General features: G+C 35.7%; 1 protein-coding gene across 1 annotated transcript in view; it reads left to right on the forward strand.

The window, feature by feature from the left end:
* Nucleotides 1-12,065, forward strand: part of LOC138698986 (polycystin family receptor for egg jelly-like) — an 82,453-nt gene extending 70,388 nt beyond the window's left edge. Inside the window, exons 24-27 of the mRNA XM_069825173.1 lie at nucleotides 1,499-1,611; nucleotides 6,534-6,645; nucleotides 8,579-8,697; nucleotides 11,854-12,065. Of these exons, the coding sequence (XP_069681274.1) occupies nucleotides 1,499-1,611; nucleotides 6,534-6,645; nucleotides 8,579-8,697; nucleotides 11,854-12,065 (556 nt within the window). The remainder of the gene's footprint in view (nucleotides 1-1,498; nucleotides 1,612-6,533; nucleotides 6,646-8,578; nucleotides 8,698-11,853) is intronic.
* The last annotated feature ends 2,067 nt before the right edge of the window (nucleotides 12,066-14,132 follow it).

Below are 14,132 nucleotides of genomic sequence, written 5' to 3' on the forward strand. Positions count from 1 at the left end.
TATGAAGTTCTGATGCCTCAAACTTTGCACAAAGCATTGTATCACAGTTGTCAACGGACAGAAAACGTTTCATTGTATTTAAAAATTGCAAGGTCAATTTTCTCTATATTTCGGTCGATTTGAGATGGAATAGCCCGTATCGGCTACGCTACCCAGGGCGACTGTTACATACATAATAATTATGTGTGTACATTACATACATCACGTAATATATCGTAGTTTGATTTAATGAAACCTCCTATGTGACAATACAGAAAATATTCTTTCAGAAGGAAGAAAAAATTAATTAAATATCAATAGGCCTACACTGAGCCTCGATGATGTCATTGATGAGCATTATATTCACCAATGTATTCTACATGATTATTTCATATTCTTATATAGTCGGCCTCGGTAACGTAGTTGGTATAGAGCTGGCCTTCTATGCTCGAGGTTGCGGGTTCGATCCCGGCCCAGGTCGATGGCATTTAAGTGTTTAAATGCGACAGGCTCATGTCAGTAGATTTAATAATCCGTGGCGCTACAGCCCGTGAAGGGCCTAGACCGACCAGCCGACTGCTGGCCTCACGCCCACATGTCGAAGCAGAGGTGGACGATCATCCAACCAGAATGGAGGTATAGTGTGGTTAGAACGATGATCCCCCAGCCGTTATAGCTGGCATTCGCAACCGGATTTCGCTACCTATCGTAGCTCCCCAAGTGCATCACGATGCTGAGTGGGCACCGGTCCCATACACTGGCCGAAATTTCATGAGAAAATTTCTTCCCCCATGAGGACTCGAACCAGCGCGCATTCCGTTGTCAGTAGATTTACTGGCATGAAAAAGAACTCCTGTAGGACAAAATTCCGGCACACCGGCGACGCTGATATAACCTCGGCAGTTGCGAGCGTCGTTAAATAAATCATTTTTTTCTTATGTACGCCCAGTGTTTAATTTTTTCCTCCTGAAAAATTATTTTCTGTACTGTCACAAAGGAGGTTTCGTAAAAACGATGATATATTACATAACATACAATACATAGCATACATTATATACAGAACATATATACACACACTGGCATGATTCCTGACATTTTTTCAGTATATGGAATGCATGGAATGCTGAACCATTCAGTTCCAGAAACTTGCAGTTTTGTTGATACGCCCTTCTGGCATAATGTCCTCGATGTGAAAAATAAAACACTAAATACAGACTGATGTCGCCATCTAGCTTAGAACCATCATATTTCAGCTGTTTTGCTATACATTTAAGACAATTTGTGACAGTAAAACATGCTGCAAAGTTTACCAATACTTGAAATTAAACATTATGTTAGAAATGACAAGTTACTATACGGAGGTTATAGAGATAGTACAGTATATTATCTACCAACAACAAAATTAATGTGAAATGTAGCTCTTTAAATTCTCTCTGACAGAATTAGTTTTTCCTGAAGGTAGTAATTTATTCCTCCCGCCCGGCAAGTCCTTCAACTGATGACTGAAGGCTGATTTCAGGCACCCCCGCAGTGGCTACACCAGGGTGCAGCGCCTCACAGCGGCCCTCAGCGCCCTCTGCACCTCCATGCTCCTCAGCATGCTGCTGTGCGGACCTCCGACAGGAGACCCTTGTAAGTGTCCACCTAATCCTAGTGTTGATTTCAGGGAAAGTGTTAGGGCAATACAATAGTTTCGCATAATTTTCTCCAATAGTAATTTGAAAATGTTAAGGACACTTGTCTTGGTGGAGTTTGCCAGCTGTTCCATATGCTTTATCTTACCTCAAAAGAAATTTACTGTTTTCTAGAATTCTAGCAGATAGACAAACAAATTTTTTTACCAGATCCTGCGCAGTTTATTGCTACCAAACACAATACGTAACTAAGATTATTTCCTTTCAGTTGACTATAATTAAACACTGGAGTGAAAATTTCTGATTTTTTTTTTATTCGTCTGATAATATTTTCTCAGAATAGTACATTATGCATATTGCTACAAGTTTCATACGACTTTTTATGCTCGACCATATTTCTAACTTGAAATTATTCATAAGTATTCATGTTATTCTTATCTGACTGGGGAGCGGAACTGACCTTGTGCAATACCTCGTAAATTGTGAGATGTACGCAGACGCGAAAGTATTGATTTTTTCCGAGAAACAAATGTCCACATTGACCTTGCTAGGCCATAAGAACCTACAGAGATAACATTGAAATAAAATTAGACATTGAAAAACGAGATGACAAATTGTATTTATTTGAATATTATTAACAATTAACGCTAATTATTATAGTAACAGAACATAACCTTCTGCGACAGTATTGGATTTCCAGCCTCCGTGACGTTTCCCTAATTGTCTTTCGATTGCATATCCGAGAATAATCGATACTTGCGCTATCATATAGCTACAGTGGTGTTTTCTGATTGATGGAACACCTGAACTTTAATGAATAGGTGTACTTTAATGAGGTGCATTAAAGGGCTGCTACCAGGTGTATAATAAATTACTACATTTCGGCGTGGTCGAGCATAAACAATTTATCACAGCTTAATGAAAATTTTATTACATTATTACTAGTTTGACGTTGTAGGTGAAAGCTATTTTAATTACCTTGTTTTATAATTAATATCATAATTTAGACTGTGTTCATAAATTTAAAAACAATAAATAAGACTTTATATAAAAAAATCTTTGATCTCCAATTTCAGACAAGTAATAAACAATGCATATAAAAATGTTGACTAATTTTTTATATATAACTCCCACAAGAATAGCTGCCCTTCAGTAAGGGTTGCCAAAACACACAGCATACTAAACAAATAAAAATAAACATTTGTGTTATCAGTATTTGTGATTATTATTTTCCAATGGAAGCTACTCTTGGGAAGTACTTTTATTCAATAATTATTATTAGTAATCAGAGAGAATATAAAGAAATTTAGGTGTACAGGTGATTACGTAAAATCTGAACAGGATATTTCATTACGTCTGTAGCAGTAATTTTCAAAATATTTAAAGGAATTCCAAAAGACTTAAAACATTCAACTGAGTATTTTGAAATTGTTCCCCTTGCTGCGAACAATAGCCCAAATACTTCAATCTGTCCTTGTATATGATAATAATCCCTAAAGTATTGAATTGTAGGGTCATAGATGGTCTTCTTTTCTTCATGTACTGCTACAGATTGTTCAACTGCATTACAAAGTGCAGTTTCTGAAAAAATGGTACCATAAGAGGAAAAATATAAATGTTCATTCTATGGCTTAATTATTGTCAACTGCAAGAAAATAACCCTAGTTACTTACTGTGGTATCAGTCAACTCAGGAGGGACTGTTTTATGGTTGTTTAAAATTTTGTCTATCTCGTATAGTCCTAGAGAAAATTCAATTTATTTCGAGTTAAGATAAAACATTTGGAAAATCTGGCACACTCTAGCAAGTGTCCGAAAACCTAAGTCGTTTGGAACAGTGTTCGGTGAAATTACCAAAGTATTTGGACTTGAACTTGATAGTTCAATTGACGCAGAACTATTCTTTAACAAATGGATCAATTTGTTACCCAGGTTTAACTTAAACGAACCATGCATTTCTTCAATTATACAATGCTCCAAAAATACCGAGAAAAATTGACTCGTGCAAACAAGCAGGAATAAAACGGAATCAAAGTGTTGCTTCGTGCGTGATACAGGTTGTCCCATTTAATTTGCTCAGCCCAAAATATATTTTTTTTAGACTTTAAATTAATTTTTTTCAGCTGCCGGCGTAACTCAGTCGGCTATGGCACTTGCCTACCGATCCGAAGTTGGCCTCGGGCACAGGTTCGATCCCCGCTTGGGTTGACTATCTGGTTGGGTTTTTTCTGAGGTTTTCCCCAAACCGTAAGTCGAATGACAGGTAATCTATGGCGAATCCTCGGCCTCATCTCGCCAAATACCATCTCACTATCACCAATCTCATCCACGCTAAATAACCTAATAGTTGATACAGCGTCGTTAAATAACCAAATAAAAAAATTGCTTCAAACAAAAGTAGAATGGGTAAGCTTATATCTTTCTTGTAACCTTGTTCATTAAGAAAATAATATAAGTAATGACCATTTTTTTATTTTTACGATGTATTGGAGTTGTGTCCCGCGCCGTGGCGTCGTGGTCTAAGGCATCCTGCCTAGGATTCGCGTTACGGAATGCACGCTGGTTCGAGTCCTCATGAGGGAAGAAATTTTCTCATGAACTTTCGGCCAGTGTATGGGACCGGTGCCCACCCAGCATCGTGATGCACTTGGGGAGCTGCGATAGGTAGTGAAATCCGGTTGCGAATGCCAGCTATAACGGCTGGGGGGAGATCATCGTGCTAACCACACGATACCTCCATTCTGGTTGGATGATCGTCCATCTCTGCTTCGGCATGTGGGCGTGAGGCCAGCAGCTGGCTGGTCGGTCTAGGCCCTCCACGGGCTGTAGCGCCACGGATTATTATTATTATTGGAGTTGTATAAATTCGTTCGCTTCTCCGCCACGTTTCAACCACTAATAACGCCTGAGAACACTGCGCACCCGTAGCACAGCTACGACAGAGAAGTTGCCGAACAATCACGGGTACGATATGGAATTTATTTACAAAACATTAAACACGAGGTCATTCAAAGCAAAGAGGCATTAACGTTTTGTAAACAAACTTTATTTGGCCGGTACGAACCATTACTATCGACAATATATATCACCATTTCTCTGTAAGTTTCTAAATTCCATTTTTTTTTTTTTTTCAAAATCTGGTGGTTTTCGTGTGTAACTACAGGGCTGGACTGATCATATTAGGAAGTTTAAATGCAGAAAACAAAGAACGGACGTGGCAAAATTTTCCTTTGTTAACTGCACAATAGTAGAGTGGAACAGGTTACTTGCGGCAATATTTCAGGCTGGTCCTCTCAAAATCAATGCATTTAAGGAAAGGTTGAGAAGATTAGACTGAAAATTTAATTATAGGTGCAGTGTAATTATGTAAGTTGTGTCATGTAATTAATTAAGTTGATATGTAATTAATTATGATGATATGTAATTAATTAAGGTGACTTGTAATTAAGCTGATAATAGTTGGGTTTAATAGAAGTACTTATTATAGTAGGCGTTATTATAGCATAGTTTTTATTTATAGTCCTAGGTTTAATGCATTTATGTAATTATTTATTTATTTATAATTAGTATTAAATTTGCGTTTATTTTATTTTTTATTTGCTGTAATTATTGTAATTTTATTATTGTAATATTATTGTATATGATGTAGGGCCTATAACTTATGTAGGGCCTATACACATGTAGGTTGTATTGTAAAATTAGGTATTTTATGTTTTATTATTAATTGTAATTATTGTGTTAAATTGTATTGTGTATTGTATAATTGTATTGTGTATTGTAATTCCATTGTGTATTGTTTATATTGTGTATACCACTGCCACCGGGTGCTTGCCCACTTGCAGTGCAAATAAGTGCATACATACATACATACATACATACATACATACATACATACATACATACATACATACATACATACATACATACATACATACAAACAAAAGCAATTCCCATGTATACTTACAGCTGTTTATACATCCATCGGTTATTCACGGTTTATTAGTAACGTTTTCTGTCCCAACTCTGCATAAATCTCGTATAAAAATTGGCGAAAACGTAATACGGCGAACGCCAGTAGGGGAAGTTATCCCCACCCACATGAAATGTGCATTCGACACAACACTAGCCTATCACGTAGAGTGTCTGATGAGCTAGGAGGGGAAAAGTGGAAAGGGTCGTGGGCGGAGCTTAGCGTTCGCCGTATTACGTTTTTACTTAAAAATTACACACGGTTTATTAATAAGACCGCTAGCATTGCCCATTTTACTTAAACAAGTTCTGTTTGAAACACTGCATTTGGTTCCTCAGTAAAAATGTATCCTGGGTGAGGAAGATAAATGGGACACCCTGTATAATCCATATGTTGAACCATTCCACTGCAGTTTGTCCCGATGCGACACAATTCCTACGGTTGTTGGGTACACTTTTTTTTTACTTGGTTATTTAACGACGCTGTATCAACTACGAGGTTATTTAGGATTGGTGATACGAGATGGTATTTTGGTGAGATGAGGCCGAGGATTCGCCATACATTACCTGACATTTGCCTTACGGTTGGAGAAAACCTCGGAAAAACCGAACCAGGTAATCAGCTCAAGCGGGAATCGAACCCGCGTCCGAACGCAACTCCGGATCGGCAGGCAAGCGCCTTAGCCGACAGAGCTACGCCGGTGGTTGGGTACATTTCTAGTGGTTACTACGTTCGCTGTATGGTTCCTGTACAACTTCTACAACAGACAGTAAGAATGATTGTGAATTATAAATAATAGTGAAATTATGGCTGGGCAAATGAGAATGTCTCGGGGAAACGTGTCTCAATACAGACTTTATGAACCACAAATTCCATTTTTCTAACTGAACGACTATTGCCAAACAACAGGTCTCTAATTTGAAAGTCTCTCGTTTCTGCCTCTGATTGCAGCGTCCCAGCTGGGTGAGGGAAGCTTCCAGTTTCCAGCCAGGCAACTCATCATGACACTCGCAGCGGCGTTCTTATCGTCTCCTATAACCTTCCTCTTTGTTCTTCTCTTCAGGTACGTCAAAGCACTCGGCTGTTATAAATAGCGACATGCGAGCTTTTAACAGTCCTATTCTATAAGAAGGGAACTTTTCAAATTTATCAAATTCAAACTCTTCTTCAAAATCCGTACACTGGTAGCTAATGTCAATACTAACGAGACACACAAATGATGTTCCAAAACTGGCATTAAACCAGCGTTTGAGTGGCCCTTTTGTCAGGCGATTGGAACATACGTGCTTCACAAGGTTTCATGTGGTCCTTCATTTGTCATAAACTAGACATTTACACCAATTTCTTTATAAAAATTGGATATTCTCTGCTAGACAAGAAAAGAAATAAAAATATCGAAAGGGAACTCAACATTTTTTTTCGGAATATGTATTATATATCTTTCTCGTGTTAAATATTACTGCAACTGGTTAACATGTTTCGGTCTATTATTGACCTTCTTCAGAACTGTTTGTTGCTGGTCTTGGCGTCTTTTGTTTTGTTTCCTGTGGGTGTGTTTGTGTAGTGTAATGTGGAGTCAAAGAGTGTGTGTGTTCTGAAATTGAGTTGTGTGTTGAGAATTTCATTTGGATGTGTTTTTGTGTGTCTGTATATTTCGTATTGTTCTAGTATGTTTAGTTTCTGGCTTTTTGGTTGGATGTGTAGAATTTCCATGTCTGTGTTGATGTCTCTGTAGGTGTGGTTAGCATTTGTGATATGTTCTGCATATGTGGAGGTGTTTTGTAATTTTGTTATGGCTGTGATGTGTTTTTGTAACGTGTTTGAAATGGACTGCCTGTCTGTCCTATGTAGAAGTTGTTGCAGTGTTACATTTGAGTTTGTATACGCCTGTGTGGTTGCATTTGTTTGTTTGTGTGTTGAGATGTTTTTGTAAAGTATTATTTGTTCTGTATGCGATGTTGTAATTTAATTTCTTGAATGAGATTGCAATCTTGTGTGTTTTTGTTTTCGTATGTCAGTGTGATGTATTTTTTGTGGTCTTGTGTTTCTGTTGTATTCTTATGTTTTTTGTGATTATGTTTTGTCTTTCGTATTATTTTGTCTATTATGTTAGGGTTGTATCCGTTTTCTTGTGCTACTTCTACATAGGACAGAGAGGCAGATCACTTCAAACACGTTAAAAAGAACACATCACAGCCATAACAAAATTATAAAACACTTCCACATATGCAGAACACATCACAAATGCTAACCACACCTACAAAAACAACAACACAGACATGGAAATTCTACACATCCAACCAAAAAGCCAGAAACGAAACACACTAAAACAATACGAAATATAGACACACAAAAACACATCCAAATGAAATTCTCAACACACAACTCAATTTCAGAACACACAGACTCTTTGACTCCACATTACACTACACAAACACACCCCCACAGGAAACAAAACAAAAGGCGCCAAGACCAGCAACAAACAGTTCTGAAGAAGGTCAATAATAGACCGAAACATGTTAACCAGGTACAGTAATATTTAACACGAGAAAGACATATAATACATATTCCGAAGTGATATAGTGTTAAACGTTGTGTAATCAAGATGTATCAACATTTTTAACTTCAAAGAAAAAAAACACAAATATAAAAATAATTGGAAAAAATATATCGAACGAATGGAGGACTGCCACATCCCAAAATTAGTACTGAGCTATAGACTGAAAGACATAAGAAAAGATGGCAGACAGAGGAAGAGTGGGTAGGCCACCAAAGGGGAACAGAGAAGTAGAACTTCAACTGAGAACGATTCAATCCGGCATCGGAACTAGAATCCGGTGTGGCTTAGTGGATAAAGCGTCAGCATGTAGAGCTGAAAACCCGAGTTTTAGTCCCTGTGCTGGAAAGAATTTTTCTGTTTTATCCATTCTTCACCATATACAGTACAAATTTAATAATGCATGTCTTAAAACTCTTCTTATAATGTCCTTGCGCAGAAAAACTGCCCCAAAGAAAGAGAAGTACTTTCATGAAGCAGATGTGATCATGTACAGAGAAGATTCATCTCATGCTGAAGATGACATTGGTCAAATATCATCCGAATCAAAGCATACAGGTAGGCAATCTCTATGTAACAAATTTTGTTTTATATGTACCCTATACCAAATTATTATTTCATTATGTACAGGGTAAAATATCTTTCAATCTCTTCAGATGAAGGTTTAAATCTAAATGCCAATCCACATATCGTAGTGCCTGAACATATTGCATACGATAGAGGTAATGTTTCAGATAACGTCGGCAAGTTGTGTATGATGTAGCTATCTCTGGGACAGTCGTCTAAGGCCCAGTTGTACGATCGCGGAATAAATCTTGGAATAGTTATTCGTGGAATAGCCTAACCATAGAATAAATGGACTACCGTGTTGTATGACGTTCGTTTATTCCAAGGTTACCTATTCCATAGTTAGCCGAATTGGAACAGAGGTTGGCAACACTTTACATAGTGTTTTGTTTTATGAAGTGCAATAATTGTTTACATTATTTTTCTACGGAATTTATTATAAAGAAATGAGTAAATCAAAACGAATTAGAAATCAAAACTATAATATTGAAGATAAACTTGGTGAGATGGCTAGTTGAGATGGTGACTGATTATGGGAACGTGCTGGAAAACAAAAAGACCGATGCCATAACCTCAAATCAAAAGGTAAGAGCATGGGAGTCTATTGCTAGGTTATTTAATGCTCAGACAAAAAATGCACAACAGCTTCGTCAGAAGTACGCTTCAATAAAGAAAGAGGCAAGGAAATATGCAGCAAAGAAAGAGACAGTATAGGCTCCAGACGGGCGGAGGTCCTGCAGATACAGTTAAAACAAATATGTTATTTGAAAAAGTACTTGAAACGATCAAACTCTCTGCGGAAGGACACGACAGCATATATGATTCCGATCTACTTTCATGGCAAGCGAATTAAATAGTCGTTTCTTCTTGGAAGAAATTAGTGTAGATGAGCCAATAGAAGTGACATTAGAATCTGCCTCAGAAGCAGTGACTGCTATTAACGTTGCGAATGTTCTTGATGACACTGCTCCTGAAGTTGGAACAAATAGTATAGGAGTAAATATACTCCACAAATGCTGAAATCTCCCTTACATCCCGCTCTACAAGCAAAGAAATGTGCAAGTGTGGAACAGGACCCGATATCTAGCGACAATGGCATGCTAAACATCTCTCTTCTTCAGTCACATGAAGAATCTTCTTCCACAAACATATCATATCATCATATTCATTTAATAGGTTAGGTCTATGCCTTATTTTCTTTTGTTTATTTATTTATTTCAAATATACAGAATAAAGAAATATAATTACAAAACAAACAAAGAGAAATACAAATAAAATAATACAAGCTATATAAAAAGAAGATACAGTAGTATTAACAAAATTTGAGACCGAATGAGCAGCGCTCGTGCTCGGTCGCAGTTCAGATATAATATTAAAATAAAAAATAATAATATAAATAAATAAGTAAAATAAAATAGGAACTAAAATATAATTACAGCGGCAATTGAATTATATAATATAATATTAACACTATAGAAGAATAATATCGCACGTGAAAAGTAGGACTAATATATATTTCAAAATTATAGAATACAAATATAATATAGGTTGATTAATTCATACACATAGGCTATAAATTTATTTAATCAAATTGAAGATATTAACACGTTTCTAATTTTCTTCTTATATGTTAGTGGGTTACATGTTAGAAGTTCTGGGTGTAATTTAGTTAAAGCATTGTACAACCGAGGGCCAAAATTAATGCTATGCTTTAGACCAGCAGATATGAGATATTTAGGTTCTACTAATGTTGAATTAATATTTCGTCTTGTGTCATAATTGTGTCTGTAATACAAACTTATTACGATTTTTATGATAAAATTTTTAATTTGTTCAATACTAAATACATTAAATTCAGAATAAATTAATTTAGTTGGATAATCGAAACGTTTCTTCAAACAAATTTTAATTATTCGTTTTTGTAGTAAATTTAACGGACTAAGATTAATTTTTGTACTTCCACCCCAAACAATTATACCATATTGAATGATAGACTGAATAATGGCCAAATAAACATTTCGTAGAACTCTAATGGGTAAGTAGCATCGAAGATTAACGAATTTATAAATTGTTTTACTAAGCCTCTTACAAAGATAAGTAATGTGATGAGGCCATTTTAAATTCTGATCAATAATGATACCCAGATATTTTACATACGTGGCTTCTTTCAAAGGTGGACATTTACAACTTTTGGGATCTAAACAATTTTCACTGTGTATTATTAGTCTATATTTATCGCTAAATTTTAAATTTTGAACACTGGCAGCTGTTAACGAAAAAGGAACTAAAGTTGATTTAGATATATTTAAAGAAAGGAAGTTGGAATTAAGCCATTTTAACAATGTTTGTTTCCGCATTCTCAAAAATACAATATATAATAATTCATCATCACTATCGGAATTATTAACGTCTAATGTTGCTGCCAATTTTATAGTTTATTCTCTAGATAACGATTTAACAGCGACTGAAAGCATGAAATAGCTTATTCGGGAGATAACCTTCGAATAACGCATTATCCCGAGTTCGTACAACACATTTCTCGCATAACCATGGAATTAATTTCAACAGGATTTTATTCCGCGCTGGTACAACTGGGCCTTTCTTTTTAGAACTTGCCATCATAGCAGCTTCGGTTTCTAGAACACGCCTATGGCCACCAGTGCATGGCATGCTAACAGATCTACTTTCTTCAGACGTTCAGTACCTTATCAGCTTGTAATTTGGAATTCTCCAAACGTCATACTCATGGTTAAAACCACGTTGAACTGACGTTACACTTTCAAATTTTACAAACCGCAATATATTTCGCCGTCTTTGCTAAGACAAATGACAATCTGACTTTTGTTCTTAAAAAACCTGATAAAAAGCTCCCGTGTTTTAACATTACATTGAATCTAAATAACGTTTGTGTAATACTTGATATAGTATTAATATCAATCTTACTTAATGTCTTTACAAATATATCGGACTGTATTCTTTGAGATGATAGAAATTCCTAAATCAAAAGTTGAAAAGTATTTATTTTCTCAAGTTTCGTCAGAAATAGTAAAAATTCTATTATAGTCCTTGCCTTAAATAATAACAAATTTTCAGTTTATTTTGACTCTATTGCCATTTTCTTTCCATGTGTATCTGTAATGAAAGCAGGAAAGGAGAAGAAGAAATGGTGGGAGTCCTTCCTAACCTTCGTCACCATGGAGCCACTCATCATAGTGGACACAACGGAATCTGGAAACGGTCCAGCTACCAGAAGACGTGCAGATCAACATGGCGTTCGAAACACGAAAATAAGGAAATGGAAGAAACAGGATAAGAAATCTTATTGGTTTCCTCATTGGTTAATTTATGTTGTATGGTAAGTATGAAAGGAAATAGTGTAACAGCTAGTGGTGGACACGTCAATGTTACTATGGTCGAAATTGCTTTAATCCCTCCAACGTAAGATCCGCTTTTAATACGGACTCTGCTAAAAACTGTTGTATTGTAACTTATTGTTAGTTTCTAGAATCTGAGATTACATTTCATAGATAGCTAAATGCTTTCAGTTTTATTTCATTTTTTCCCCTTTCCTTTTTTCATTTTCTCTTCTTCCTGCTTTATATTTCGTCTTCTTTTCTTCTTTTTCTTTCTCATACTTGTTTTTCTTCTATTTTTTCTTTGTATTCATCTTTCTTTTCTTTCTTTTGTCTTCCCTTTATCATTCGCTTAACATCGATAGCTAAATAAATATTCACATGAAACTTGAAATCCAAGACTTCAAGCTTTGCTTCAGTTGTGTCTTTGCTTCTTCAAGCTTGTAATAAAATATAAAGTTCCCAGCATCTCCAAGCTATCGTCTCCATTTTCAGGAATATAAAGCAGGTATGGTGGAAAAATTTGCGAGCTAATGCACTGAATAGTTTGGTGAGCCTAATCTTCTTGCATATTATGTTCATTTTTCACACCCCTTAACAGCGCAAAATAATACTAGTCGAAAAATTGAAGTTTTTCAATAAAATGTCCCTACCTAATACCGGTAATTCATTAAGTTTTCACCTTCTTTTAACGAGAAGCGTTAATGCTCGAATGTCGAATGATTAAAATGTTACGAAAATTTCAACATCTGAACATCAGTTGCTTAGCAACGGCTCATTCAGATGAAACACGATAATCTCACTATGAATACTTGTACAGATATGAGCTATACATTCAATATAGAAATAAATAAATGATTATCATTAGCAATACTACACATGAATTATATTAAATTTATTTCTTGTCATATTCACTATCCTTATAGGTAAGAACCAATTCCTTAAAATCTAAATATCACAATAACAACCAACAGAGAAAATAAAAGCTTCCAGTGGTGGCTGTTGATCATGTTGCAGCGTTCACAACGACCAAATTTTTCCCGGACATTAAAATTTTGTTTAGGCTATATTAAATAACTAAACAAATTTTAAGTTTTCTTCTCGTCCAATTTAAATATATACATTTTTTTATTTATAGATCATTCAAGAATTCGAGTATAAAATAATCAGCGTTTATAAAATTCATCAAATTGTGAATACTTCAGAAGTGATCGTTGTGTGGCTCAAACAACAGCCAGATTTGTGTAGCGGCTGGTATTGAAGGTAGGCTGAGTTCAGGTTTCCCTATCCCAGCAGTTAACACAGCTGGTCGCGGCACAGCTCTTGCAACTACCGGAAGAAAATAGTTCTTGTATTTGCCCGTAGATTGCAGAAGTGACCTTTCCGAACTATTCCGAACTTACACATTCGCTGGATGACTCGTGACTTGAGACGAAATTGTCAGATTTTTTCCGAGTCTTCGTTTCTCACGTGGTTTCTCACTTCCTGACTTCCTGTTTGCTGACCAACGTGTAGCTAGGTGAGCATGTGGTCCAGTCATTTTATAATCGTGTGAAATTCATTTAATCCTCTCTTAAATATTTAGTTTTTGTTGGAATTTAAGTAGTTTTATGTGAATTGTGCTGCATAATACAATTTTTTTATTGGATGTGATATTTCCGTAAAGTTTGTGACATAGGTACGTAGGCATATAACGTTATGAATTTTGTAAGTTGGTTAAAAAACAGGAACTTTTCTGGAGTTTAATGAGTTTTATGTGAATTGTGGTAGTTATCACAATTTTTATAGTGCAGTGATGTTTTCTTCAAGTTTGTGATATACGTGCGTTTACCATTATGAATTCTGTAAATATTTTACAAAACAAGAACTTCTCTGTACTTTCTGATGAAGAAAAATAAAAAATTAAAGAACTTGGTAGACCATTGCCTGATCTAAATATTTTCCAGACAGTTACTACGGGGAAAATACAGTTCAAGAGAATTTTTAGAAAGGAAATTTACAATACTCATGACTGGCTTTGTGGTTGTGAAGTGAAAAACGCACTGTTTTGTTTTCCATGTATTTTGTTTGATG

The sequence above is a fragment of the Periplaneta americana genome, chromosome 4 (genome assembly GCF_040183065.1).
Source record: "Periplaneta americana isolate PAMFEO1 chromosome 4, P.americana_PAMFEO1_priV1, whole genome shotgun sequence".
NCBI classification, from domain to species: domain Eukaryota; kingdom Metazoa; phylum Arthropoda; class Insecta; order Blattodea; family Blattidae; genus Periplaneta; species Periplaneta americana.